The sequence below is a fragment of the Mercenaria mercenaria genome, chromosome 1 (genome assembly GCF_021730395.1).
Source record: "Mercenaria mercenaria strain notata chromosome 1, MADL_Memer_1, whole genome shotgun sequence".
In the NCBI taxonomy this organism is placed as follows: domain Eukaryota; kingdom Metazoa; phylum Mollusca; class Bivalvia; order Venerida; family Veneridae; genus Mercenaria; species Mercenaria mercenaria.
In genome coordinates this window covers 84,576,411-84,603,459 of record NC_069361.1, presented here as the reverse complement: position 1 = coordinate 84,603,459, position 27,049 = coordinate 84,576,411, and the positions used below count along the sequence as shown (strand labels likewise).

General features: G+C 36.9%; 1 protein-coding gene across 1 annotated transcript in view; it reads right to left on the bottom strand.

The window, feature by feature from the left end:
- Positions 1-2,378: 2,378 nt before the first annotated feature.
- LOC123564681 (usherin-like) overlaps positions 2,379-27,049 on the bottom strand; it is a 73,124-nt gene continuing 48,453 nt past the window's right edge. Inside the window, exons 32-48 of the mRNA XM_053552903.1 lie at positions 26,746-26,933; positions 25,459-25,609; positions 24,587-24,790; positions 24,056-24,253; positions 19,620-19,774; positions 18,940-19,138; positions 18,570-18,677; positions 15,036-18,029; positions 13,319-13,518; positions 12,631-12,726; positions 12,009-12,253; positions 11,552-11,772; positions 10,040-10,222; positions 7,483-7,572; positions 6,905-7,155; positions 6,106-6,318; positions 2,379-4,968 (exon numbers count right to left, since the gene is read on the bottom strand). Coding sequence (XP_053408878.1) covers positions 4,891-4,968; positions 6,106-6,318; positions 6,905-7,155; positions 7,483-7,572; positions 10,040-10,222; positions 11,552-11,772; positions 12,009-12,253; positions 12,631-12,726; positions 13,319-13,518; positions 15,036-18,029; positions 18,570-18,677; positions 18,940-19,138; positions 19,620-19,774; positions 24,056-24,253; positions 24,587-24,790; positions 25,459-25,609; positions 26,746-26,933 — 5,774 coding nt within the window. The 3' untranslated portion in view covers positions 2,379-4,890. The remainder of the gene's footprint in view (positions 4,969-6,105; positions 6,319-6,904; positions 7,156-7,482; positions 7,573-10,039; positions 10,223-11,551; positions 11,773-12,008; positions 12,254-12,630; positions 12,727-13,318; positions 13,519-15,035; positions 18,030-18,569; positions 18,678-18,939; positions 19,139-19,619; positions 19,775-24,055; positions 24,254-24,586; positions 24,791-25,458; positions 25,610-26,745; positions 26,934-27,049) is intronic.

Genomic DNA, 27,049 nt, shown 5'->3' with positions numbered 1-27,049 from the left:
CATTTTTGATATTTTCGTTAAAATTTAGTTAATTCGGTATGTACCGGAGTCTGTAATTTATACCGGCGCTCCAAGTCTGCATTGAGTCACAGTCTTTTCTTTGCAATGCCAGTCTCGCTATTAATTCTTTGAGGTCGTGTAGTCACAGTCAGTAAAATTTAATTCGTCAATCGTATATAACTACTGAAACAAAATGCAAGCACCTAGTTGGTTATAGTTCAATTTATTATGGATGCATTTCATAAGAAAAAATAGCATGATGTAATGAATGATTAATTATATAAATTAATTATGAGATTACTACATGTGTATATGTATACGCTGGTCAATATCAAATCGTAAATGTTATGTGCGTTGTCTGCAAATGTCCTGTATATACGACTTTTTAAGTTAAACTGAATTTCGTACTAGAGCATAAGTCGACGTACACTTTTGAGGATGAGACGGGGCAGTTCAACCTTTGAATTGGAATCACGCCGACTGGTAGACATTTGATTCCATGTCCGTGTTAATAATGCAATATTATTTGGTATTCCCTTTTATAATATTATGACGGCACATTTTGTATCTTTATAATTAAGTGAGTTCTTATGAATTTTATTTTAGAATAAATTTGCAGTATAAAATCCTCACAGTATAATACATAGAATGAATTCAAGACATTGTACACTCAAAGTGGACACCATGTAATGTGTTGGTATGAAACCTGGCCCGGGATTACAACAGATACTTTCACTCAACACTCAAATTTCAAATATACAAAATGCATTTCAAATATACAAAATGCGCTATTAGTTGTCTATGATTGCAAATGTAGATAAGAAAGACCTATGGAAATGTTATAAGTGTATTGAAAATAAAATTTGGTACCTTGTTTTGGCCTGGTTTACTAGTCATGAGGTATCTAAATGTAACTATTTAAACTAAGAGCCACATTCCGCACTCAGACTCTGGTAAATTACAGTTACACTATATAATTACAATATACTGAACTATACTTGAAAATGTAAAAGACCAATGTATATCACATATTCTTTCTCACAAAATATAGTGTCATTATGCACCTCAAAAGAGGAAATTTCACATTTTATTCTTGTAGCTGTATTAATCGCAGGATTACATGTACTTGATTATTAATGACAACCCTGTCGGTCAATTTTGAATGATATTTTCAAAACAGGGTAATAATGAGAAAAACTATTTCTGATAAAAACCTAACTAATCGTCTCTGTAGATATTGTTCTTGAAATGCATAAAATAAAATGGAAATATCTTGCATATTAGTGAACAGTTTGGTCCTTGATCACATACGTTCTGACTGGGTACATACTGGCTACTTTGACCAGTTAGTATATCAATGTACTTTTGTTGTTCATTGCAAATATATAGTATACATGTATAGTACATATTCCTGACTGATAGATAATCAAAGCAGGCCAGATGGCCAAGCTGGAAATGGATGGTCATGTTTGCTTCCAGTAATCACTGGGTAATAAAACAAATGAAACGATGATTCTTAATAACCTGACAATAAGCTACATGCTTTGACCACCAACCGCTACGAACATCCCCCTTTAATGTAATGCGCATGCAAATTCTTTTTGCCAATTACACTGTACAGCAGTGCCTTCACTGTTGCGTAAATCAGAAATGTATTATTAAATATGTTCAACACTAAGGTCAAAGACATATAGTCTTACAGACAGTTTTATATTTGACATTTTACTATATTATTTAAAAGTTCTATGCAAGTTTCTATGAACGGGACAATTTTCAAGAAACTGCTTTAATTTTTTGAACACATACTGAAGTTCAATGCATAAAAATCTTTTTCTGTTTAATATGATAATATACTAACTGGATAATTTAAGAAATAATATATCCCAAACAGTGATTTGTTGTTGAATAAAATCATTGTTTGGAGTTTAGATGTGAAGGAATTATTTCACGAGGGTGCAGCCCGAGTGATATAATAATACGCATCTAAACGACAATGATTTTATTCAAGAGCAAGTCACTGTTTAACATATATTATTTCGATTCTAACACGTTATCAAGGATTATTATGTATGTCAACTCAACTATTTGCCTGATTTCTGTTGATTTATTTTCCAGCACGCCGCTATGCCGCCTAACGCCATGACGTAATAATTGTGAGGTCAGAAAAATGAATTGTTGAATAATAACACCCAGTTTTCAGCCTTCTTTGTTTAATAGGAAAACAAATCGGGTCGTGTTAGAATATATGGTTTTCTACTGAAATTGATGCCTGTGGATGAAGTTGTTTATATGAAATAAAGAAATAACTGTCTTTGTACCATGCAACCTTTTGCAACTTGAATGGTCAAAGTACATGTTTAAAAAAAAATAACAAAGAATTTTAAATTACTGAAAATATATTTATTTTTTGTGTGATTTGTGTATGAGAAATAAATACAAATGCAAATAATAATAATATATAATGAAATGTGGTTCAGTGTAAAACAAACATATCTATAAACTCTCATGAAAATACTCACAAACGGGCAAAATATGAAAAACATATTAACACAAATATATTTGCATGTACATGGCATAATATTAATACATATTCATTTTCAAATTTTGTATTGCACTAACTAATCATCTTATTTACACAAAGATATTGCACATACACACCTTTATATTGCACAGTTAAGTTTTTAAACAAGGACTTTAACAAAATGTGTATCTGCAGGAATTGCATAAATAGTTTAAAAGATATACAATAAACAATATCACATTACACAGGTAAAAAACACAACTTTTAAACAATCAAATGGCAACTTGATAAATAAATGAAATGCAAAATGTTAACACACAAGACATTAAAATACAAAGAAACGCAGCTCACTCGGTCAATGGATCAACCACTGGGATACGCTCACAAATCATGCTGTCCCCAGACTTATACTTTATATTTTATACCTTTAGATCACCCTAAACCCTGGATAACTAGTTTTTGTTCATCTGTTTCCAGCATTTTACTGTTTCAGGAATGAAAAGAACTTATTTGATACATAAAAAAAACTTGAAAAATTGCATATCCTTACGCAAGTAATAAAAAAGCAGCATGCTGATATTAAAAAACTATCTGATTCATTGTTTAAAGTCTGCATCAGTTACTGTAGTCTCATTTACTGACTGTTCTAAATGGTATCTTCCAAACTTATAATTGCATATTCTTATGTCATTTGATTAAATGTACACATACATACATGAAAGATTTTCCTGTTTAACAGCATTTGTGTTTTGAATTTATATTTCAATCCATGTATTGCATCTATATGTAAACTATATTCTTTGGAAATACTGTTTATGCTCAGAGTAGTTTTAAAAGGGGCATACCTCCACATATACATCAAAATATCAAACAATTTAAATTACAAATGTAGGTATCAATGCTTATAAAGTAGCAAAATCATCAATATTATTAAGCATTTTAATACATGATGTAGACAACTAGTTAATTTCTGTCTACTTTTCATCTAAAGTCTCATATGTAAAAAATATATCTACTATTGCAAACAGTAAGTTTTTGACATACAAGTTTTTATAATTTAAGTCTAGCTAGAATCACTTTAATTTTACTTTTATTTACATTTTATGACAAATGAAAAGAACTTTCTACATGTAGATAACTTAAACATAAATCTAGAGGCATGCCCCTTTAATGAAGTAGAAAAACAGATTTCCATCGTTATAAATGTGTGTCTGTAAACGCTGTTCCTTTGTGACTCTACTATAAGTGGGTATCTGTAAACACTGTTTGTTCCTTGGTGATATCACTATAAATGTGTATCTGTAAACCCTGTCTGTTTCTTGGTGATATCAATATAAATGTGTATCTGTAAACACTGTTTGTTCCTTGGTGATATCAATATAAATGTGTATCTGTAAACACTGTTATAGACACTATTTTTGTTCCTTCGCATTACCACTATAAATGTGTATCTGTAAACACTGTTTGTTCCTTGGTAATATTGCTATAAATGTGTATCTGTAAACACTGCTCCTTGGTGATATCACTATAAATGTGTATCTGTAAACACTGTTTGTTCCTTGGTGATATCACTATAAATGTGTATCTGTAAACACTGTTTGTTCCTTGGTGATATCACTATAAATGTGTATCTGTAAACCCTGTCTGTTCCTTGGTGATATCACTATAAATGTGTATCTGTAAACCCTGTCTGTTCCTTGGTGATATCAATATAAATGTGTATCTGTAAACACTGTTTGTTCCTTGGTGATATCAATATAAATGTGTATCTGTAAACACTGTTATAGACACTATTTTTGTTCCTTCGCATTACCACTATAAATGTGTGTCTGTAAACACTGTTTGTTCCTTGGTAATATTGCTATAAATGTGTATCTGTAAACACTGCTCCTTGGTGATATCACTATAAATGTGTATCTGTAAACACTGTTTGTTCCTTGGTGATATCGCTATAAATGTGTATCTGTAAACACTGTTTGTTCCTTGGTGATATCACTATAAATGTGTAATCTGTAAACACTATTTTTGTTCCTTCGCATTACCACTACAAATGTGTATCTGTAAACACTGTTTGTTCCTTGGTGATATCACTATAAATGTGTAATCTGTAAATACTATTTTTGTTCCTTCGCATTACCACTATAAATGTGTATCTGTAAACACTGTTTGTTCCTTGGTGGTATTGCTATAAATGTGTAATCTGTAAACACTATTTTTGTTCCTTCGCATTACCTCTATAAATGTGTATCTGTAAACACTGTTTGTTCCTTGGTGATATTGCTATAAATGTGTATCTGTAAACACTGTTTGCTTCTTGGTAATAACACTATAAATGTGTATTTGTAAAAAACTGTTCCTTGGTGATATTGCTATAAATGTGTATCTGTAAACACTGTTTGTTCCTTCGTGATACTGTAACTGGGTGCTTCTATACTCTCACTGTCATACTGAAAATATGGTAAATAAACCTACTGTAACCTAATTATTTTCAAAAGTAACTTTACCAGTATTTAGTAATCCTATTCTGATAGAAGGACTTTCAAAAGGAGTAAAGGCATACGATGTAAACCTAATTATAAATATAAATATCTGAAAAACCCTAAGTTATTGTAATTATAGGTGTGTACTTGTCAGAAAATTTCCTGTATAAAATTATGCTTGGAATATAAATAATACTGACACTTGATAAAGGGGAACAGTGGTTTAGTGGTTAAGGTATCAGTCGCTCAACCCGGGGGTCCTGGGTTCAAGCCCCACTGGGGTCACGACCATGACCTCATATGACACCAGTACTGGTCTTTCCAGGAAGTGGACTCACAAGTGGTTCAAATAAGCTTAAAGCTTTCGTCACAATCAAGCTAAAATAAATTAGAACAAGGCAGTCTGAAAGACCTGATAATGGGAATATTACAGCCAAGTCCTATAAAAAATTTTCAAGGGGTTTTGGAGATACAGAGCAAACACAAAATGGAAGGCTCAAACCTTTGACCTGAGTTGTGACCTCGACCTTGAGCCGACATGGCTGACTCACAAGTTCTGCACATAGTCTTGATGAGGTGATCATTTGTCCAAAGTTTCATGAAAATCTTTTAAGGGGTTTAGGAGATACAGAGAGGACACAAAATGGAAGGCTCAAACCTTTGACCTTGAGCTGACATGGCTGATTCAGGAGTTCTGCAGATCGTCTTGATAAGGTGATCATTTGACCCAAGTTTAATGAAAATCCTTCAAGGGGTTTAGGAGATACAGAGCATACACAAAATGAAAGGCTCAAACCTTTGACCTTGAGTTTGTGACCTTGACTTTGAGCCCACATGGCTGACTCATAAGTTCTGCACATTGTCTTGAAGTGGTGATCAGTTGACCCAAGTTTCATGAAAATCCTTCAAGGGGTTTAGGAGATGCAGAGCGGACACAAAATGTTACGGATAGACGGACAGACCATTCCTATAACCCCCCACCACTCATGGCTGGGGATTAATAAACTAAACTCATGGTTCATGAATATTTTAATTATATGGGATTGGAGGCTGTTCAATAGGAGGTTGAGGAAGTACAAAAACCTTGATGACAGTAATACTTACACTACTGACAAGACCACTGTCAGGATTTCTGTCCCAGTAATAATCTTCGTCATCCTCCTCGGTAATATCGTCACCGAACATGGAATCAGAGCCTTTATCAATGCTGAGTTGTCTCTTGTTTCCATGACCATGGACATAAGAGGGATTAGTGACACCATTGACCACAGCACCGGAATAGTACCCAGACTTGTCCCTGCTGTTAGGTGTTTCTTCCTGATAGGTTTGAAATTTTGGTAATATGTTAATTTTTTTTAAGTTTTTCTCTGAATGCAGTGACTGTCTAAATAGATAAATATACATTGTTCAGCATCCCACCTTCCTATCTCTATCTGAGGTAAAAACTAACAATCTATTGTTTACATTTGCTTCACAGTTTTGTCTACTCACTATTTTAAAATATTATGCAAGTAAGTACACCTCTAGAGATATGTCTAACGCCAGTGTATTTGTGGAAAAGTTGTTGATTGTCAGCAAACTAAATTGAAATTGTCACAGTCTCAAAAAGGGCTGTTCAGAGTATAAGCAAGTTTGCTTCAAAATGATCTAGTCTTAACTATAACAATGACATACATGGAGAGTTCTTTTAACATCTGCTAGAAATGTTTGCCTGAATAAGATGGAATGTGTTGCCCAAACACCAAGCACCTACCCGTAGGTCAAAGTCACACTTTGTGGTCAAAAGTCATGTATGATCTTGTCCAGAGTCGTTGAGGCAGTGTGTCATTAAATGATGTGCTCAGCATTGTTAAAGTTCTTAAAGTATCAAATTTCTAGTGTATTATGACAAGTGTATAGTTACCATAGCGATCAAACTGCCATCATTAGCATCAATAATAAAGCTGAAAGGTTGTTTCTGTTGACGACCTTGTAATGGCGGCCTCTCTCTGATGTAAGGATTGGATTTACCACAGTTCCTAATACAACATGCTAGTAGTATAAGCAGTAGCAGTATTCCGACGACAACCATTAGCGCTATAAACCACACCTCTTCATAGAATTCTGGCTCTGCTGCTTGACCGTCTTTAGATCCAACAACTGCAGGTGTTGTTCCTTTAAATACGCATGTATTTATTTCTTATTTCAGGAAATTAATATTGCACAATTGTGTAATTCTTTACTGTAGAGAGTTCTTTTTATTTTTTTTTATTTCATGCAAACATTTACCAGACATGTATATTATTACAAAGAATTTTAAAAATATACAGAATCGGGTAGTTTGAATCTTCATAACGTCCGCTTATCCTTACCAAATTCAATGTTACTTTGTTCCAAATGTACCCAAACTATGTACATGTAGTTTTAAAAGTGCAGAAAAAGATCGAAGTCAAGACTTTTCTTTAAATTAAAAAGATTTTTATTATCTGTTCCACTACTCACCAACATTGTTTGCTGATCTTGGGTCAAACACTATTTTAGGTGACTGCACTTCCCCTGCCTCGGTTACACATTTTATCTTGAATATCAAATCTGAAAGAAGATACTGCCTTATTATATCATATTTTAGGACATAAGACATACCATCAGGAATGGTACTACATGTACTTTTTTCCATAAATTCTTGATCTTTATTGCACCACATTTCTACAGTACTCTTTATACATTCAAAATTACGTTATCACCATATAACGTTAATTTCAGAGAAAAAAAGCCACAAATGTTTGCTGTGCATAACACACTTTTATGCCATCTGTGTTATCATCTTATTTTAACCTCAGGGTCTTCTGTTCCAATGTTTCTGAGATTAAGGTAAATTACTAGATAAACATGAGTCTGTAGAACTAATCAAAGAGCTATACAGATCAGTGTATTAATCTAAAATTCAAACCTTTTGTATCATAAATAAAGAAATATGCTTGCATTTTTTTCTTATTCCTACCACTATTGACACTACTGAAAGGAAAATTTAAACAAGAGGGCCAAGATGGCCCTAGGTCGCTCACCTAAGAAACACACCATAACAGTGTAAAACATGTCTGACCTAGTGATTTCATGGAAACAAATATTCTGACCAATTTTCAATAAGATTGGACCAAAAAATTGGTCTCTTGCGATAAAACAAGCATTTTCTTAGATATGACCTAGTTTTTGACCCTAGATGACCCATGTTCAAACTCGACCTAGATTTTATCAAGGCAATCATTCTGACCACAATTCATGAAGATCAATTGAAAAATACAGCCTCTATCACATACACAAGTTTTTTCTTTGATCTGACCAAGTGACCTAGTTTTTGACCTCAGATGACCCATATTCAAATTTGACCTACATTTCATCAAGGCAATCATCCTGACCAAAGTTCATAAAAATCAATTGAAAAAACAGTCTCTATCGCATACACAATATTTTTCTTTAATTTGACCTAGTGACCTAGTTTTTGACCTCAGATAACCCATATTCAAACTCAACCTAGATTTCATCAAGGCAATCACTCTGACCAGATTTCATGAAGATCAATTGAAAAATACATCCTCTATTGCATACACAATGTTTTTCTTCGATTTGACCTAGTGACCTAGTTTTTGATCCCAGATGACCCATTTTCGAACTCGGCCTAGATTTTATCAAGGTAATCATTCTGGCTAAATTTCATGAAGATCAGTTGAAAAATACAGCCTCTATTGTATACACAAGGTTTTTCTTTGATTTGACCTAGTGACCTAGTTTTTGATCCCAGATGACCCATTTGCGAACTTGGTCTAAATTTCATCTAGGTAATCATTCTGACCAAAATTCATGAAGATCAATTGAAAAATACAGCCTCTATCGCATACACAAGGTTTTTCCTTGATCTGACCTAGTGACCTAGTTTTTGACCCAAGATGACCCATTTTCGAAATCGGCCTAGATTTCATCAAGGTTATCATTCTGACCAAAATTCATGAAGACCAATTGAAAAATACCGCCTCTATCACATACACAAGATTTTTCTTTGATTTGGTCTAGTGACCTAGTTTTTGACCCGAGATGACCCATTTTCGAACTCGGCCTAGATTTCATCAAGGCAATCATTCTGACCAATATTCATGAAGATCAATTGAAAAATACAGCCTCTAGCGCATACACAAGGTTTTTCTTTGATTTGACCTAGTGACCTAGTTTTTAACCCGAGATGACCCATTTTCGAAATCGACCTAGATTTCCTCAAGGTTATCATTCTGACCAAAATTCATTAAGAATAACTGAAAAATACAGCCTCTATCGCATACACAAGGTTTTTCTTTGATTTGACCTAGTGACCTAGTTTTTGACCCGAGATGACCCATTTTCGAACTCGGCTTAGATTTCATCAAGGTTATCATTCTGACCAATATTCATGAAGATTAACTGAAAAATACAGCCTCTATCGCATACACAAGGTTTTTCTTTGATTTGACCTAGTGACCTAGTTTTTGACCCGAGATGACCCATTTTCGAACTCGGCCTAGATTTCATCAAGGCAATCATTCTGACCAATATTCATGAAGATCAATTGAAAAATACAGCCTCTATCGCATACACAAGGTTTTTCTTTGATTTGACCTAGTGACCTAGTTTTTGACCCAAGATGACCCATTTTCGAACTCGGCCTAGATTTCATCAAGGTTATCATTCTGACCAATATTCATGAAGATTAATTGAAAAATACAGCCTCTATCGCATACACAAGGTTTTTCTTTGATTTGACCTAGTGACCTAGTTTTTGACCCGAGATGACCCATTTTCGAACTCGGCCTAGATTTCATCAAGGTTATCATTCTGACCAATATTCATAAAGATTAATTGAAAAATACAGCCTCTATCGCATACACAAGCTAAATGTTGACAGACGACAGACGACAGACGACGGACGACAGACGCCGGACATCGAGCAATCAGAAAAACTCACCTGAGCATTGCTCAGGTGAGCTAAAAAGTATTTTGGAAAGTGGAAAACAATTAAAGAATTTATTCTTACTGTCTTTAGGGTTTGGCCTTTCCAGACCATGTATACTGGACACACCCCTGTAGACTGTGTTACCATCATCCATAATAATCTGGTACTCAAGCAGACGACCATTCAAAACAAAGGAACCAGTCCAGTCTACCACAGCTTGAGAATCATTCTTTTCCAAAACTGGGTACCTTTTGTATTGTGGTACTGAAATTAGAACCGAATAACTGAAATATATTGAACAACTTAAACGGCATATACCCGGATAGCATAAAAAATTGTGAAGAAACCTTCACCAGGAGCCCTCTACAGTGTTAATTATGGATGGCTAATGCGGGATCATCCATCAATCCTACTAGCTCACCCTGACAATTTGGTTCTCAGATGACCTTTAAAGAATAGATTCAATCCCCTGGCCACTGAATTTCTTCTTTTCCATGATCATTGCCAAATCAGTTCTCAACAAGAACTCTACATGTATAACTTTTACATTTGGTAAAAAAATGAACAGATAGAAACCAACATGCATACTACCTTGGCTACGTCTAGGAAAGTGTACAGTTACAACTTTAAAATAAACTGCTTCAGGTAACATTAATGGCCTTTACTTTTCCAAAATGAAATTTATTTTTTCATGGGAAATTACAAAATGTGAGAATCACCAGTGAATTTGGACAACAGCCATATGTGATGCATTATTAACAAGCAAATTCGATGAATTGGAATCCCCCGCCGAAAGGGTCAGAGTTGAGGAACGGCAAAAAAATATATCCTGCAAAAAGTTAAGAATGTTACCAAGAAGCAAATAATTTCATTAGTCAATTAGTCAAATCAAATTAAAAGAAAATGAATGGTTTGTTTGGGTGGGGGGGGGGGGGGGGGGGTGAGGATACAACAGTTTACATGTTGATTATAAATATTGGTAGAAAACTAAAAAATGAAAAAAAAAAAAAAAAAATGGGGGGGGGGGGGGGGGGGGGGGGGGGGGGGGGGGGGGACCGGGTGGAGGTACACAACATAACATGTTTATAATAAATGTGCATGGAAAAGAATGGAAGAAGTTTAATGAAATTCTTCCAATTGGTTGGTTTGTTATGTACAGATCTGTGGATTTTTAAACAATTAAAGGGCAATTACTAAATGGAAAATTGACCAATCGAAAAAAACTTGAAGGGCATCGTCGCAGTATCTTGGTTCATGTCTATTTCAAATTTGATGAAATTCTACCTGTTAGTTACTGAGAAATGGCTGCAGACAGACATTTTTTATTAAATCAAGGGCAATAACTCTGAGGGAAATTGTCCAATCAAAAAAAAAATATGACGGGCATCATCGCAGTATGTTGGTTCATGTTTATTTCAAGTTTCATGAAATTCTACCAAGTAGTTACTGAGAAATGGCTGCGGACGGACGGACGGACAACGCCATTTCAATACCCCCCTCCCGATTTCATCGGCGGGGGATAACAAAAACTCTAAAAGTAAATATGATAGTTCTTTCAACAGAGCTCTGCATAAATGCTATTGCAGTAAATACCTATTGAGGTAGTCTCCACTCTAACCCATACTGGGAAGTCTAGAGGGCCGGCATCATTAACTGGAATAACCTGGAACTCGTAGGCTGTGTAGGGAGTCAGACTTGATACAACTTTCTCTATAAACATTCCTTCATATATAATCTCTGGGTCCCCATTGTTACATGACTGTTTGAATGGTTGTGCCATAGGTGGGCATGCTTTACGTTGATACAGAGTAAATCTGGAAAAAAAATCTTTACCTACAGTTTATAATGTCAAAATGGTAAAAATTGTCACATACATCTTCTAAAGGCAAACTGTTCTTCTAGTACATTAAACAATATACTTTAAATATTTCATAAAATGTAAGAAAAGTGTTAACTAATGGGGCTCTTCAGATTCTTATATTTCCGAACTTCTAAAAGAATACTGGATACTAAGAATATCAAGAATATCGGGTACCAGGTATGCGCTTACTTTCTGATCACTCCATTGGGGCTAGTAGGATGTTCCCATGCTAACTTCACTGCTGTACTATTCACACTAAGCATCTTGACTGGTTCCTGGCCTACAGGTTTTGCTGACCCAGTCTGCACAATAACATGTGGACTGGTTCTACAGCCCCCTGAAGTGCATGCCTGGACTGTGACGGCATAAAATCTGTATGGTAACAGTGGCACAGTCTCCCCAACCGTCTGCTGCAGATTTTTACCAGTACTATACTGAAATATAGACAAAGCAATAAAACTACGTTTCCAGGTCTACTTAGTTCATTCTGTCATTTATGAAATGAGTAAGTTAAAGCTGTACTGATAAATGTTCATATGCAGATGGTTAACAATGACCAAATTCTATTCTTAATAGATTGGTGTTTTTACAAGACTCTAAAATAATGCCTGGAGGAGCACCTTGGGTATTTCTTCATCATCAAAATTTGACAAGTTGCCAAATCACCTGTAACTGTATTAATGTGATGTTAAACTGATAAAGACAAAATGCAAAAGACCTAAGCAGTTTAAAATTGTCTAATGAAAAGTTTAGACAGAATTTAAATATACATGTACTTGCGATATTTACCAGAAAATCAGAAAGTACTTACCAATGTTTCATTGACAAGAACATTATAATATCTGACCACACCATTTGCTTCTGTTGGTGGACTGATCTTTACTGTAATTGTCGTTGCTGTTATTTTCTGAAATAAGAAAATGCTTTCCTCATTATGCATATAGTCAATACAGTTGCAACTTGGTATCTAGAACTTGTTTATTTCAAAATTCCATCTATCTCAAAGAATTGTTCAATTTAAGTCACGTCCCAAAAACACATGCACAAAATATCATTTAAAGTAGAATTTCAGTTATCTCAAAGTAAAACACTCCAACCCTTATAATATGAGATATAAAGTTTCAACTGTATAGGGTCCTATTAGAAACTGAAATGCAAGGTATTCTTTTGCAGAATCATGTGTTGAATCTACTACTACTACTAAAAAGTGTACTTGTGCAACTGTAGCACTAACAAAATCTGATAGAAGAAAAGAAAGAAAAATATTTCAAGCCATTCCATACAAGAGAATATGTTATCAATTTCTAAGGTGAGGTATGCTTAGAAATGGAAAGCCAAACTTCTTTAAAGCAAACTAAATGTTCAAAACTTCACATATACTCAGTTGTCTATTAACAAGTATCCCGCATAGACTTTCTTTTTTCAAAGACATTTCTCTTACACATCATCTCTATCAAAAACTTTTTCATAAGTATCTTCTCCTGTAAAGCTAAACTTACTTCTATAGCTGGAGCAGGCACAGTGTCTGGTGGGGCCTCTTTGGTCATGACAGATTTCCACAGGCTATTCACCTTGCCTACAGTGTTTACAGCAGTGACCATATACTCATACTTGGTGTATGGTAACAGTTCAGTCCCCCTGTCTGTGTACGTCTGCTGACTTCCATTGTACACAAGCTTTGTCAATCCATAGGAAATACCTAGGGAACATCAACACAATAGAACAAACATCTTTCATATATCTTTTTTCAATTAAAAGTACTGTAGGCGTACATTTATTAGCGCGGCAAAAATTTTTGGTGAAATATGTAATTAATGCGTGGACGTGAATTAGCGATCTCGCAAGACAGCTAATTTCTAATTTTAGCGCTGTCCGAGATGAGGCTCTTGGAGATTTACAGAGATTCATGGAAATATTCGAAAATAAACTTAACCGTCGGCAATTTTTATGTAATGTGTTTCTGCTGTAATTATACATCATACTGATTATGAAATCAACTTTTTTCACTGTTCGCGGGCTAAAGAAAGTACGATATATTTGAAATTATTTACTTAAGTGTTATACCGTAAATCTTTTCTTGTATTTAATTATAATAATCTGCGTGTTTTATATTCTGTATACTAGTTATAATTGCTGAAATAGAACGAGATTGTCACACATTATAATCATTGAATCCCCTTTGCCCTTCATGCATTGTGTCTTAATACAAACGTTCACACCTTTCCATAAACGAGCGACTGCAACAACGGACATACCCGAAGGTGATACGGAAATCGATAACAACTTGATCAAATGAGAAAAAAACACGAACTACAAGCTTAAATATTTTATTTTGTATGATCATATACTTAAAATAATAATATGAACAATAAACAGGAATATCATACGAGCCTTAAAATATCAGCAAGCAGTGTTACTAGTGCTAACTCTCAAGAGTATTTATTTGCAAAAGTTCGAAGAAAACATCATCAAATGAAAATGTACATGAAAATGCTTGGACAAATTAATGCGCGGACATGAATTAGCGCACGTGCGATAGCGGTCAAAGCGCTGTTATTAGTACACCGCTAAAATAAGTAAGCCTACAGTAGTGGAAAGATAGTGATAAAACCCACAAATGAAACACTATTAACCCGTACCCTGCTAAATTTCTATAATGAACTTGTCCATCTTTCAATTTGGACAGTACCATTAACTGTTAAAAGGGGTGCTTACCAAAAAGATACTGACTGAATGGCAGAGTGCTGATCTTGATAAGACTGCACAGATGTGCAGGCTGATCATGATCTACACTGGTCGCAAAGGCAGAATCAATCGTGTTCAGTATGATAAGGGTTAAAGTAAATCAAGTACAGTGAAACATGGATCATTCAAGGTCATAAGGACATGAGTGTAATGCCAAAGTTGTCTAGAATTTCAAGAGATCCAAGCATAGAAAATACCAGAATAAAGAAGCCCCAACTCAAGCCATCAATGCCTGAGCAAGTGGCATTTCACTGTCAAATGGTGTTTAACTATATTGGCACATCTGCTGTAGCATGAAATCTTTACCTTATAAAATTTACTTTTTCTGTTTGTTAACAAGAACGTTAAAATGTTAAATTTAAAAGAAGTTATTTATTCATATTTAAGGATCTAGAATACATCAAAATCAGAATTTTGCAATATCTTTAATTGATATGATTTATAAATGTGAGAAAGTTAAATGAAATTTACCTGTTGATAATTCAATAACTTGTCGGCGGTAAACTTCATATCTCTGTATTATGCCATTTGGTTTCAGCGGAGGATCCCATTCTATAAGCACACCAGCATGTGCTCCATCCTGATTGGCTAGAGCAAGTAAAGAAGGCGAGGCTTGTTCCTCTGGTCGCGCTGTAAGGGTGCGCCCAGTAGCACCAGTACTTAGAGCACAACCTCTCTCTGTGCACGCCTGGACCCGGAATGTGTATTCAGTCCAAAACTGAAGACCTGGTACAATGTAGTTCATCTGTGTTGGTCCTCCGGCATAAACAATCTCAGCATCTTTGTACACTGTGTAGTTTTTAATCAGTCCATTTGGGCTTGCTGGCATGGTCCAGCTGACTTGGATTGATGTTGCAGAAACTGCTGACAATATTGGAGGGTCAAGGCCACTAGGAGATGAGGCCCATGTCCTTGCTAAAGACTGTGGACTTTCAACACTTCCCTTGCGGTTCCTGGCTAGAACAACATAAGAATACTCCACTCCTGGCTCCAGATTGTAGTCCGTGTATGTTGTTCTAAGGGATCCTGATACACTTACACTCTCTGTGTAGACAAGTCGTTCATTCCGTCTGACATCATATGAAGTAATGACACCATTAGGATATTCTGGCTCCTGCCAAGAAATTTCTATCGAAGATGAGCTCATGACTCTGAGAATTGCTGGTGACATGTTTTTTGGAACATCATCATCTGTTTTTCCGGTCATATATCCACTGTCGGTACAGCCTCCCGTTGTACACGCTGTCAGTTTAAAAGTATAGTCAGTGAATGGAATCAATCCGGTGACGACATACTGAAATTCCATGCCCTCATAGACCACTATGCTATTCATATGAAGCTGGTAAGCACTTACCTCCCCTGTTGTTATCTGTGGCCTTTGCCAGGTAACTCTCAAAGACGTGGAATTTACAGCAAACAAGGTGGGTGGGGAAACTTTTAGAGGCGCTGACTCCTTTGTTCTAGCAATTGTTGGTTCACTTGTTGTACAACCACCACCAGAGCATGCTGTTATGGTATATTTATAGTATGTAAAAGCTATAAGTTCTGTGTCTATATATTTCTTCTCTTCTATTGCAGTGAAACTAAGAGGGATTGAATCATTTCTTTGCAGTTGGTAGCTTTGTATAATTCCATTGGGTCTGTCTGGTATATGCCAAGTTATATGTAAAGCATCTACTTGATCAGGAACCAGACTAACTTTTGGTGGTTGTACACCTTCAGGAGGTGCCTGGCTCGTAAATGCAGATTGCCATGGGCTGGCTGTGCTACCTTTAGAGTTACTGGCCTTGATGCTATACTGGTACTCAGTAAATGGTTGCAGATTTGAGTCAGTGTAAGTAAATGAGTCTCCCTCTGTAGATGTTGTCCTATAAACAACTACAGCATCACTAATGGACCTTTTCTGTATTCTTGTGTTAGTGCGTCTGTATACCTCATACAAAATTATCTTCCCATTCGCTTTGGATGGAGGGGTCCAGGTTATTGTCACAGAATTATGGGTAACTTCTCCCATCACAGGAGCATTCTGGCTTACCGGCATTGTCTCAGAGGTAAAGAAAGACTGACTGAAACTTTTTGTGCATCCAGCAGACGTACAGGCTTCAAGCTGTACAGAGTACTCCTGGTATGGCTCAAGTCTTCTCAGCTCAAACTCACGGTTCAAGCCCTGGAACACAGCCACTGAAGATCCTTCCTCATATATTCTATATGTTGTTACAATACCATTTGGATCAACAGGTGCCCCCCAGCGTAGTATTACAGCTAGTCCAGATTGAAGTCTTTCAATATCAAACAGTCCAAGTCCTGAGGGTGATGACTCACCTGTTCTGAAAGTAGTCCAAATGCTTGATATGTTTCCCGCTGAGTTAAACGCTGTCAGTCTCAACTTGTATTCTGAATAAGGCTGAAGGCCACTAATAGATGTTTGGGTTACTGCCCCATCAACTATTACAGTTTCTGTTTTTTCAGGAACTGTTGGATCATTTAAAGTCTTTTTGTATGTAATGATATACATATTAATAATGCCATTTTGTTTTGCTGGGTGAACCCATTTTAGGTTAACAGAAAATGCACCCAATACCGTCACAAAAGGTTGAGGTAATGCTTCAGGTGGAGCTGCTTTGGTACGAACAAGGCTCCAAGGGCTTGAAACATCTCCCTGTGAGTTCCCGGCCACAACTTTATGTTCATATTCTGTAAAAGCTGTGAGTTCCGAACCAGCATGACGTATATGAAAGGTAATGTTATTAACTCTGTTTATCAGAAGTTGTACGGACGACCCAGCTTCTCTATAATATACAAGATACTGAGTGATGATGCCATTTGGAAACTCTGGCGGCTTCCAATCAATGTCTATTATATTTGGTCCAACTGCAGATGTAACAGGAGCTTCAAGTGACCTAGGAGCAGATTCATATGTTTTAACAATCACACCTGGGCCTGTACCACAACCATTAGGAACACCTTGTAAACAAGCCTGTATCCGAACTTCATATTCCGTAAATGGCATGAGGTTTGTAATTCTTACTTCTATATCTAAACCAACACCTCTGTCAACTGCAGGGTGGCGCCCAGCATTTAACAACACTCTGTACTGATCTATCACACCATCAGACGGGGGAATAGCCTCCCATTGGACAAATATTTCTGTTGCACTAACAACTGTCACATTTTCTGGTTCCGGAATATTTATAGGCGTATTATCCGGCATGGTAATTGCGCTCGCCTCACTACTTGTATTTCCTGCCTTTGTTCCAGTTGTTATGAAGTACATGTATGTTTTACCAGGAAACAGGCTGTAGTCAGTCACATGAAAGTTTTCTCCAAGAAATACATGGATTTGGTTATTCACATCTGACCGCAGCAAGGCGTAAAACACAATGATACCATTAGGTTTTGAAGGTGGGGACCAGTACACATCGACTGAGGTAGAACTTTTTACTATCACTTCAGGAGGATATACTCCTGTAATGAAAAAAAATCATGAAAAAATAAAAATCTATTTCTTTCTTCATTTTACCTTCTAACAAGCCATGTATTCACTAAAAATAGCATGTATCTTCAGTTTACATACATTTTACATGCATTTTGATCTGATTTTTTGTGTAGCATTACTCTTCCATTACTGTGGCTGCTAATTAAATATCTAAAATGTTACACAGATCTGAAATTCTCCTAACAATGTAGAATGAAATCTCCCTAAACCTCATGACAGCTAAATAAGCATGGATGTGCAGGCTGATATTGGTCTGCACTGACAGAATCACTTGCCACCAGCAGGCTAAAGGTTAAACCATCTCTACACTTCTCAAAACATTGTTACTGTACATTGCAGCGATATTTTGTAATAATTTATATGGAACACCCTAGCAAAAAATACAATTTAAAAACAAATTTTGACAGTACTTCATTAGAAAAAAAAAACAACAATAATGTGGATAAGTCATTTAAAATTATGAAATATTCAATTTAACATTTGAACATTAAGAGTATATTTGTGTATACCTTCAGGGGCAGCTTCTGGCATGAGGATAGATATCAGACTGCTGTTAGTGCATGCGACCTCAGTACATGCTGATAGTGTAGCATTGTATCTGGTATAAGGAAGCAGATCTGAAATTAAAAATATAATGCCTGCAGTGCATACCGCTTTAAAACTGAAATATGTAAGACCTATATAAAGGTTCAAAGGATAACCCTAATGATTCTATACATATTTGATGAAATATTTTACAAACATTTAATCGTATGAGAAAGGAGGTAACTCTGCTAAACATGAATGGAAAGTCAAACCAAGGAAAACATTTCTTAATGGTTTGTTACATGAACAAGAAATGCAGGAAAAAGAAAAAATATTACACAATGTATCACATACTTGCTATGACCATTGAGAGATCTGTTGTGTTGTAGACAGTATGATGGTGGCCACCCACAAAATGTATCTTGTATTCTGCAATGATTCCATTGGGAATATCTGGACTAGCCCAGGACACCAACAAGGCTGTAGAATTCAATATCTCAAATTTAGGGGCGTAAACCCCTTCTGGTGCTGCTTGGGCAGTGGCTACTGTGATCTGAAAATTTTGTGTTGCATCATTATAATAAAGTTGAATACATAGAATTTCATGGACTTTATGGTTCAAACTAAATACAGTGAAACCTATTTTAAGACACCACTCAAGGGAGAGCAAACACGAAGTCTCATACGACTGGCGGTCATTTAACACAGGTTCAATCTACATGAAACGTACTATAGAGGAACCTAAAATTAATGGTCTTATAACACAGGTTTTTGCTTAACACAGGTGGTCTCTTAAGCAGGTTTGACGATATTAACAAAATGATAAATTGCCAGCTGATACTGTACAAAAATTCAAGACAAAGTTCCGACACTTGATTGCTTTTTAACAAAATTTAAAGCCAAGTTCGACAGTTTGAGCTGTAAAAATAGACTGAAAACTGTTTAATATACTTTCTTTAGAAGATAACTTATGAATTATAAGTTCTTAGTTATTTAAAAAATCACATTTGTAGTCCTATGAGAAGAAGACTTACTGAAGGACTTGTTACACATCCTGCCACAGTGCATGCTGTCAGTAAGTAGGTGTAGGATCTGTATGGTAGAATGGTTGTATCATCAGTGTACCCCAGGTCCAAGCCCCGGTACAACTCTATACCATCTCTTACTAGAATGAATCTCAGGATCTCACCTTTAATATAATAATACAATTAGAAAATCTCAATATCTAAATCCCATGACAACAAGCATGAAAACCCTCCAGACATAATAGTACAATAGGGTTATTATAATAGTAGCTCGATCTGGGATGCTGTATTCGGCTCGAGTGGATTTTGCCATCTGGGATGCTGTATTCGGCTCAAGTAGATCACATGAAGTGCGCAAGTACCAAGTGTGATCCGTCCTTGAAAAATCCACGAGAGCCAAATACAAATTCCCAGATCTAGCTACTGTTATAATGACCCTTTTATTATATACCTCCACCTTTTTGTTTGTTGTTTTGTTATTGAATGAAATCTTAAATGTTTGTCAATGTTAAAATAGAAATGAGTGAAATAATGTGTGCTATTTATAGAAATTTGTCAGGTCATGCATAATAAATGGAAGTAGTCTGGAAACATACAATACAAAAGGTACAATACAGAATTTTGTTCTGCCTGTTCATACTTATTTGTGAAATACAACCTGTGTTTTTGAAAAAAACTTATATAGGTATATAATAAAGGGAAATACTGCTCGGTCAAGCTTCCAGGATCATCAGAGCGATTTATGTGGTTCCCCCTGGATTGCCTCATTTGTTATATGGATCACTCAAAACCTCTTGTAACTTGAACATCTTGCCCATCCCTTGGGATCTTGAGCAACTTGTGTTTTATTGTATTTAGTGATTTTGCATTTTCTTCTTCTTCCAATAATATGCTTGGCCCTCTCTGGAGCATCATCGCATATGTGACTGTACAATGCCATTGTGAGGCACGGCGTGCAAGTAAAATGGTTAAAAGCTAATAAAAACAAGAGCACCGCCTTGCGGATGCTGACGCTCATCTGATTTTTTTTGTGTAATAGAAATATTGTCCTACCCATGATTTTCTAAGTCTAAAAAGGGCCATCATTCTTGCAAAAAGCAGGATAGAGTTATGTTTCTTGATGTACAGTGTCCACTTATGATGGTGAAAAACTGTTGCAAGTTTTAAAGCAATAGCTTTAATAGTTTATGAGAAAAGTTGACTTAAACATAATACTCAACCAAGAAAATGATTTTCTAAGTCAAAAAGGGGCAATAATTATTGCAAAAAGCAGGATGGAGTTATGTTGCTTGCTGTACAGGGTCAGCTTATGATGGTGAACAAGTGTTGCAAGTTTCAAAGCAATAGCTTTGATAGTTTAAGAGAAAAAGTTGACCTAAACATAAAACTTAACCAAGAAATCTGATATTTTCTAAGTCAAAAAGGGGCCATAAATCTTGCAAAAAGCAGGACGGAGTTATGTTTCTTGCTATACAGGGTCAACTTATGATGGTAAACAAGTGTTGCAAGTTTTAAAGCAATAGCTTTGATAGTTTAGGATAAAAGCTGACCTAAACATAAAACTTAACCAAGAAAACTGATTTTCTAAGTCCAAAAGGGGCAATAAATCTTGCAAAAAGCAAGATGGAGTTATGATTCTTGACGTACAGGGTCTGCTTATGATGGTGAACAAGTATTCCAAGTTTCAAAGCAATAGCTTTGATAGTTTAGGAGAAAAGTTGACCTAAACATAAAACTTAACCAAGAAATCTGATATTTTCTAAGTACAAAAGGGGTCATAAATCTTGCAAAAAGCAAGATGGAGTTATGTTTCTTGCTATACAGGGTCAGCTTATGATGGTGAACAAGTATTCCAAGTTTCAAAGCAATAGCTTTGATAGTTTAGGAGAAAAGCTGACCTAAACATAAAACTTAACCAGGCAACGCCGACGCAGACGCCGACGCCGACGCCGACAATCGCTCAAGTGATGACAATAACTCATCATTTTTTTTCAAAAAATCAGATGAGCTAAAAAACCTAGTTTGGGTGTCTAGTGGAGTCTGGCTACCCCAGCCTTGAAGAACTCCAAGGTCTGGGCGGTCGTGATGGACTCTGGGAGCTGGTTCCACAACCGGATGCCAGCAGGGAAGAACGAGTGGCGGTACACATCAGTTCTGCAGAAGGGTAGCATGTACTTCTGGCTATGGCCATGGGTGGACAGTACTGCTGGGTGTAGATATGTATTCCGGGGAATGGCAACTAGGTCGTTGGTAATCCGGTACATCATAACCAGCTTTGCATCGGTCCGCCGCTGCTGTAGCTTGTCCCAGCCGAGTTTCTGGATCATTCCACTGGTGCTACTGGTGGTTCTGTAGTCGCCCATAACAAATCGAGCTGCTCTACGCTGTACCCCTTCCAGCTGGGTGATGTTCTTGCTGGTATGCGGGTCCCAGGCTGGCGAGGCATATTCCAGTATGGGCTTGACTAGGCTGGTTTAGCACTGGGCCTTGGTGTTTCTAGGGACCTGATCAGGTTTCTGCGGAGAAAGCCTAGGTTGTTCTTGGCCTTTCTCGTCTTGTCTTCTATGTGGGCATTCCAGATCAGATTGTCTGCTATGGTCACTCCAAGGTATTTTCCGGGTTTGGTGAAGTTCAGGTTATGGCCATGGATGGAATAGGAGGCTTTGATGAATTTTTTTTCCTGGAGATGCGTATGACTTCGAATTTGGTAGGGTTAAATGACATTTGCCAATCAGATTCCCACTGCTGTAGCCGATCAAGGTCTTCTTGTAGTAACAGTGTGTCCTGGACAGTGCGGATCTTCCGATAGAGGAAGCTGTTGTCGGCAAACAGGCGTGATGTGGATGAGACTTTCTGCGGTAGGTCGTTAATGTACACGAGGAACAACAGGGGCCCCAGTACAGTTCCCTGGGGGACACCAGAGGAGACATCGGCTGAACTTGACTGTTGTCCTTCGACGATGACCTTCTGGGTTCTGTTGGACAGAAAGCTCTGTATCCTTCTCAGGGTGTTGCCGTGGATACCATAGTGGCGCAGTTTAAGGGACAGGCGCTGATGCGGGACCTTGTCAAAGGCCTTGCTGAAGTCCAGCAAGATGGCGTCTATCTGTTCCCCTTCATCGATTCCTGATGCTAGGTCTTGGAGGGTGACTATCAGCTGGCTATCGCAGGATCGTCTTTTCCGAAATCCGTGCTGGGCATCTGATAGTATGTTGTGGGCATCAAGATGTTGCATGACCTGAGTGTGGATAATATGTTCCATTACTTTGCAACAAACGGATGTAAGGGAGATCGGCTGGTAGTTCACTGGGTTGCTTTTGTCTCCTTTCTTGAAGACTGGCGTGACAAGGGCCTTTTTCCAGTCATCTGGTACCTCTCCCTCATGTAGGGAGGCTTGGAAGATTAGAGTGAGTGCTGGAGTGATCTCAGCTGCACATTCCTTGATGATACGGGATGGGATGGCATCTGGACCCTTGGCCTTGTGTGGGTTGAGATTCTCTAGTAGCTTAAGTACTCCTCCCCCATGTATGGTGAACGATTTCATTTGAGGACTCGGGCTGCCAGCCATAGACGGCATGTTGGACAGGTCTTCTTTGGTAAATATGTCACAAAATTGATCATTCAAGATGGTGGATTTGGTTTGGGCATCACTGTATGCGATCCCATCTTTTTTCAGTAGGGGAACCCCACTGCTATCACATTTCTGGCTGTTAATATATGTGTAGAGTTTTTTGGGGTTGGCTTTACCAGACTCAAGTGAAACCATGTCATTGACGTAGCTGCTACGGGCTTGTCTGCTCTCATACTGGACTTCCTTCTGGAGTTGTTTGTAGCGTTGTATGTCCTCTGTGTTTCCGCTCTTTTTGGCTCTCCGGTGGGCTCTCTTCTTCTTACGTGAGAGACGCTTGATCTTCTGGGTGATCCAGGGTTGGTGGAAACGAGCAGATGACATCTTCGATGGAATATCGCTATCAATTATGTTGGTACAAAAGGTTGAAAATTCCTTCCAGAGTTGGTTAATGGGTGTATCAATGTTGTGTGAAGTTGTGAATGAATCCGAGAATGATTTGGTATTTGATTTCATTTCCGGTAGGTTGGCCCGTGTCCAGAGAAGGATCTTCCTCTTTGTTGGCTTCTTCCTTGGAGCAAGGACTTTTGCCTCGGTGAATACTATGTCGTGGTCACTAAGGCCTGGCATGGGTTTGGTCTTGTTTACAAGAGAGACCCTGTTCGTTAGAAAAACGTCCAGTGCATTTTGCTCAACCATCGGTGCAGCATGGATAACAAAACCTTGCTAAGGTTCTATTTTCCATTCAATGCTTTCCCATCTATTCAATCTTTAAACAAGTGCTTGCTCTGAAAAGGTTGCAGTGAATCTGAAAAATTAGCAATCTTTGAGCCTCAGACATATCTATATGCTCTACTTCATTAAACAGTAAAACTAACCATTTGGTTGTTCAGGTGCTTCCCATGTAAGGAAGATCATATACAACTGTTTGGGATCAAGGGTAGCATTTGGGGCCAACAGTCCTTCTGGCGTCGCTTGTAGGGTCTTTGTTAACGTATAATCACTCTGAGTGGTTCCCGCACTGTTTACCACTGCCACTGAATACTCGTACAGGGAGAAGGGTACCAGACCATCATCTGTAATTTACACATTTCTTTATATAATCAAATCTAGATAAAACAAAGTTAAAATCCTCTGTTACAACAAAAGGAGGCAAAGTACCATCTTACATCCTTTTTTTCAAAGTTTTTACCTTCATCAACCCATTTAATGTACAAGCATTCACAATATGGTGAATATTTTCGAACATGAATTCAAGAAACAAAAGGCTGTATTATTGTATCCCTAAGGCTTGACTGTGTAAGTACTTGTGATGCAAGGTTTTACCATTTGTGCAGCAGTATCTTTTCTCCTAACAATTACCATTTCAAAATTTATTAATACGACAATAATATATCTTCATAATTTACCAAAGAAGTTAGTATTAAGTCCTGAGTAAATCTTCTCCTCATTCACCACACAGTCATCTGAGGGGTCGGGTGGGGCAGGTGTGGGCTTCTCACTGATATATCCTTTCACTGAACCACACATGTAGGTATAGGGATCAAAATCACACTGGTCACAGAAAGCGGAGTCTTTGAGCATCCTTGGACAAACTGTGCCTGAACCACACCCTAGAAATAAACAACCAATATTTTAAAAAGATATTCTTTGCATCATTTTTAAATATTTTTGGATGAAATATATGATCCAAACATGCAAGTATAGGTGCTAAAAGCATATCTGGCACAAAATGCAAGTTCTGTCAGTATCCTCAGTCAGATAATATGAGAACTACATACTGAGATGATACAATTAAACTTTTAAGTAAGCTGAGCAATTTTTTCTTACCAAATACTCTAGTGAAAAAAACTTATATAAATTCAATTCATTTATCAAACATAGACTCTTTATAACAAAGCCTGGCCATTTTGTTTCATATATCTCTGATATTCTGACACAAACAAAGACAAATGCTGCACTATAATGATACTGCTATCACACCAGGTCATAAAGAAATCTACAGAAGGCTGAAGTTAACCCTTACCCTGCTAAATTTCGACTGGTCTATCTTTCAATTTGGGCAATATCATTCATTATTCAAAGGGGTGTTCACTGAAAATTTACTGACTAAATAGCGAACAGTGCAGACCATGATCAGCCTGCACGGACGTGCAGGCTGATCATGGTCTGCACTGGCCGCAAAGGCAGAATGACTTGCCACCAGCAGGCTAAAGGTTAAAAAGTGATAGCATAAAGCATATATTTGATACAACATTTTAAATCAGTACTGCAGTTTTACCTGACTGCTGATGTGAAATATCAGCACAGAACTGAGAGACAGGATTGTATCCAACAAAGTTGCAACAGCTTAGCCCATTGGATATTGTCTCTATGCCGCAACACTTCTCATTGGCTGAAGTCTTCTCTTCCGCACTGCCATAGTGATGTACCTGTATGAAAATTACAATTCCATAATTCGATATTTTTTTTTTCATTAATGAAAACATTCATTCTGTATTTTGAATGAAACAGTTAGTAATTTACACCTGATTAAAATTGTATATCAGTGTAAAAGTCATAGTATATTTATGTGTCCAAATTAAAAACTGAAGCAATCCCCATTCATGACCAAGTTTAACACCAGATGAACATGAGGTGACTTAAGGTTTGATATGACAGAGCCCAAAACAAGGACACAGTACCAATACATTACCAAGGACAAAACAAAGTTAACGTGACAATGAATTATGTCTACAGAGTAACACAAGTATTTATATATCCTTGCTTAACAGAAGGTTACATGACCCTTTATCAAGGTTACAGTACTTTAACAATTAGTTCAACACAAGATCGTGCTACCTTTATATGCTTTGTATCACAAGTGTGCCACAAGATCAAGTTCCTTTATATGCCCTGTATCACTTATACAACACATAGTCACATTACCTTGATATATCCTCTATCACCAATGCAACTCATGGTCAAGTCACTTTTACATGTCCCTTATCTTTATGTGTTGTATCAACAGTGCAACACAAGGTCAAGTCACTTTTTTATGCCCCGTTTCACTTGTACAACACAAGATCACATTACCTTTATATGTGTTGTATCAACAGTGCAACACAAGGTCAAATCACTTTTTTATGCCCCGTTTCACTTGTACAACACAAGATCACATTACCTTTATATGTGTTGTATCAACAGTGCAACACAAGGTCAAATCACTTTTTTATGCCCCGTTTCACTTGTACAACACAAGATCACATTACCTTTATATGTGTTGTATCAACAGTGCAACGTGCAACATAAGATCAAGTTAATTTTTCATGCCCCATTTCACTTGTACCACACAAGATCACATTACCTTTATATGTGTTGTATCAACAGTGCAACGTGCAACATAAGATCAAGTTAATTTTTTATGCCCCATTTCACTTGTACCACACAAGATCACATTACCTTTAGATGTGTTGTATCACCAGCACAAGGTCAAGATATATTTATATACTCTGTATCACCAATGCAACACAAGATCAAATTATTTTTATATGCCCTGTATCACTGGTGGAAAACAAGATACTGTTACCTTTATATGCCCAGTATCACTAGCACAACACAAGGTTGTGTCCTCACTGATGTACTGTTGTCCACAGCAAGACATTCCATTCCTTTTAGCATAGGCGTGTCCATTGACCTCACCCCCACAACACATCATGGTGTCACTTACAACTTCTTTTCCACAACACTGCTTCTCATATCTCTCATACAGTTGCCCTAAAGTAAAAAAGCAAACACTTTCCAAGGTACAACATTTACACTTTCAAAGAAAACATCTATAAAATATATTAACATAAACATCTCCATTAAAATGAAAAATAATAAAAATTATT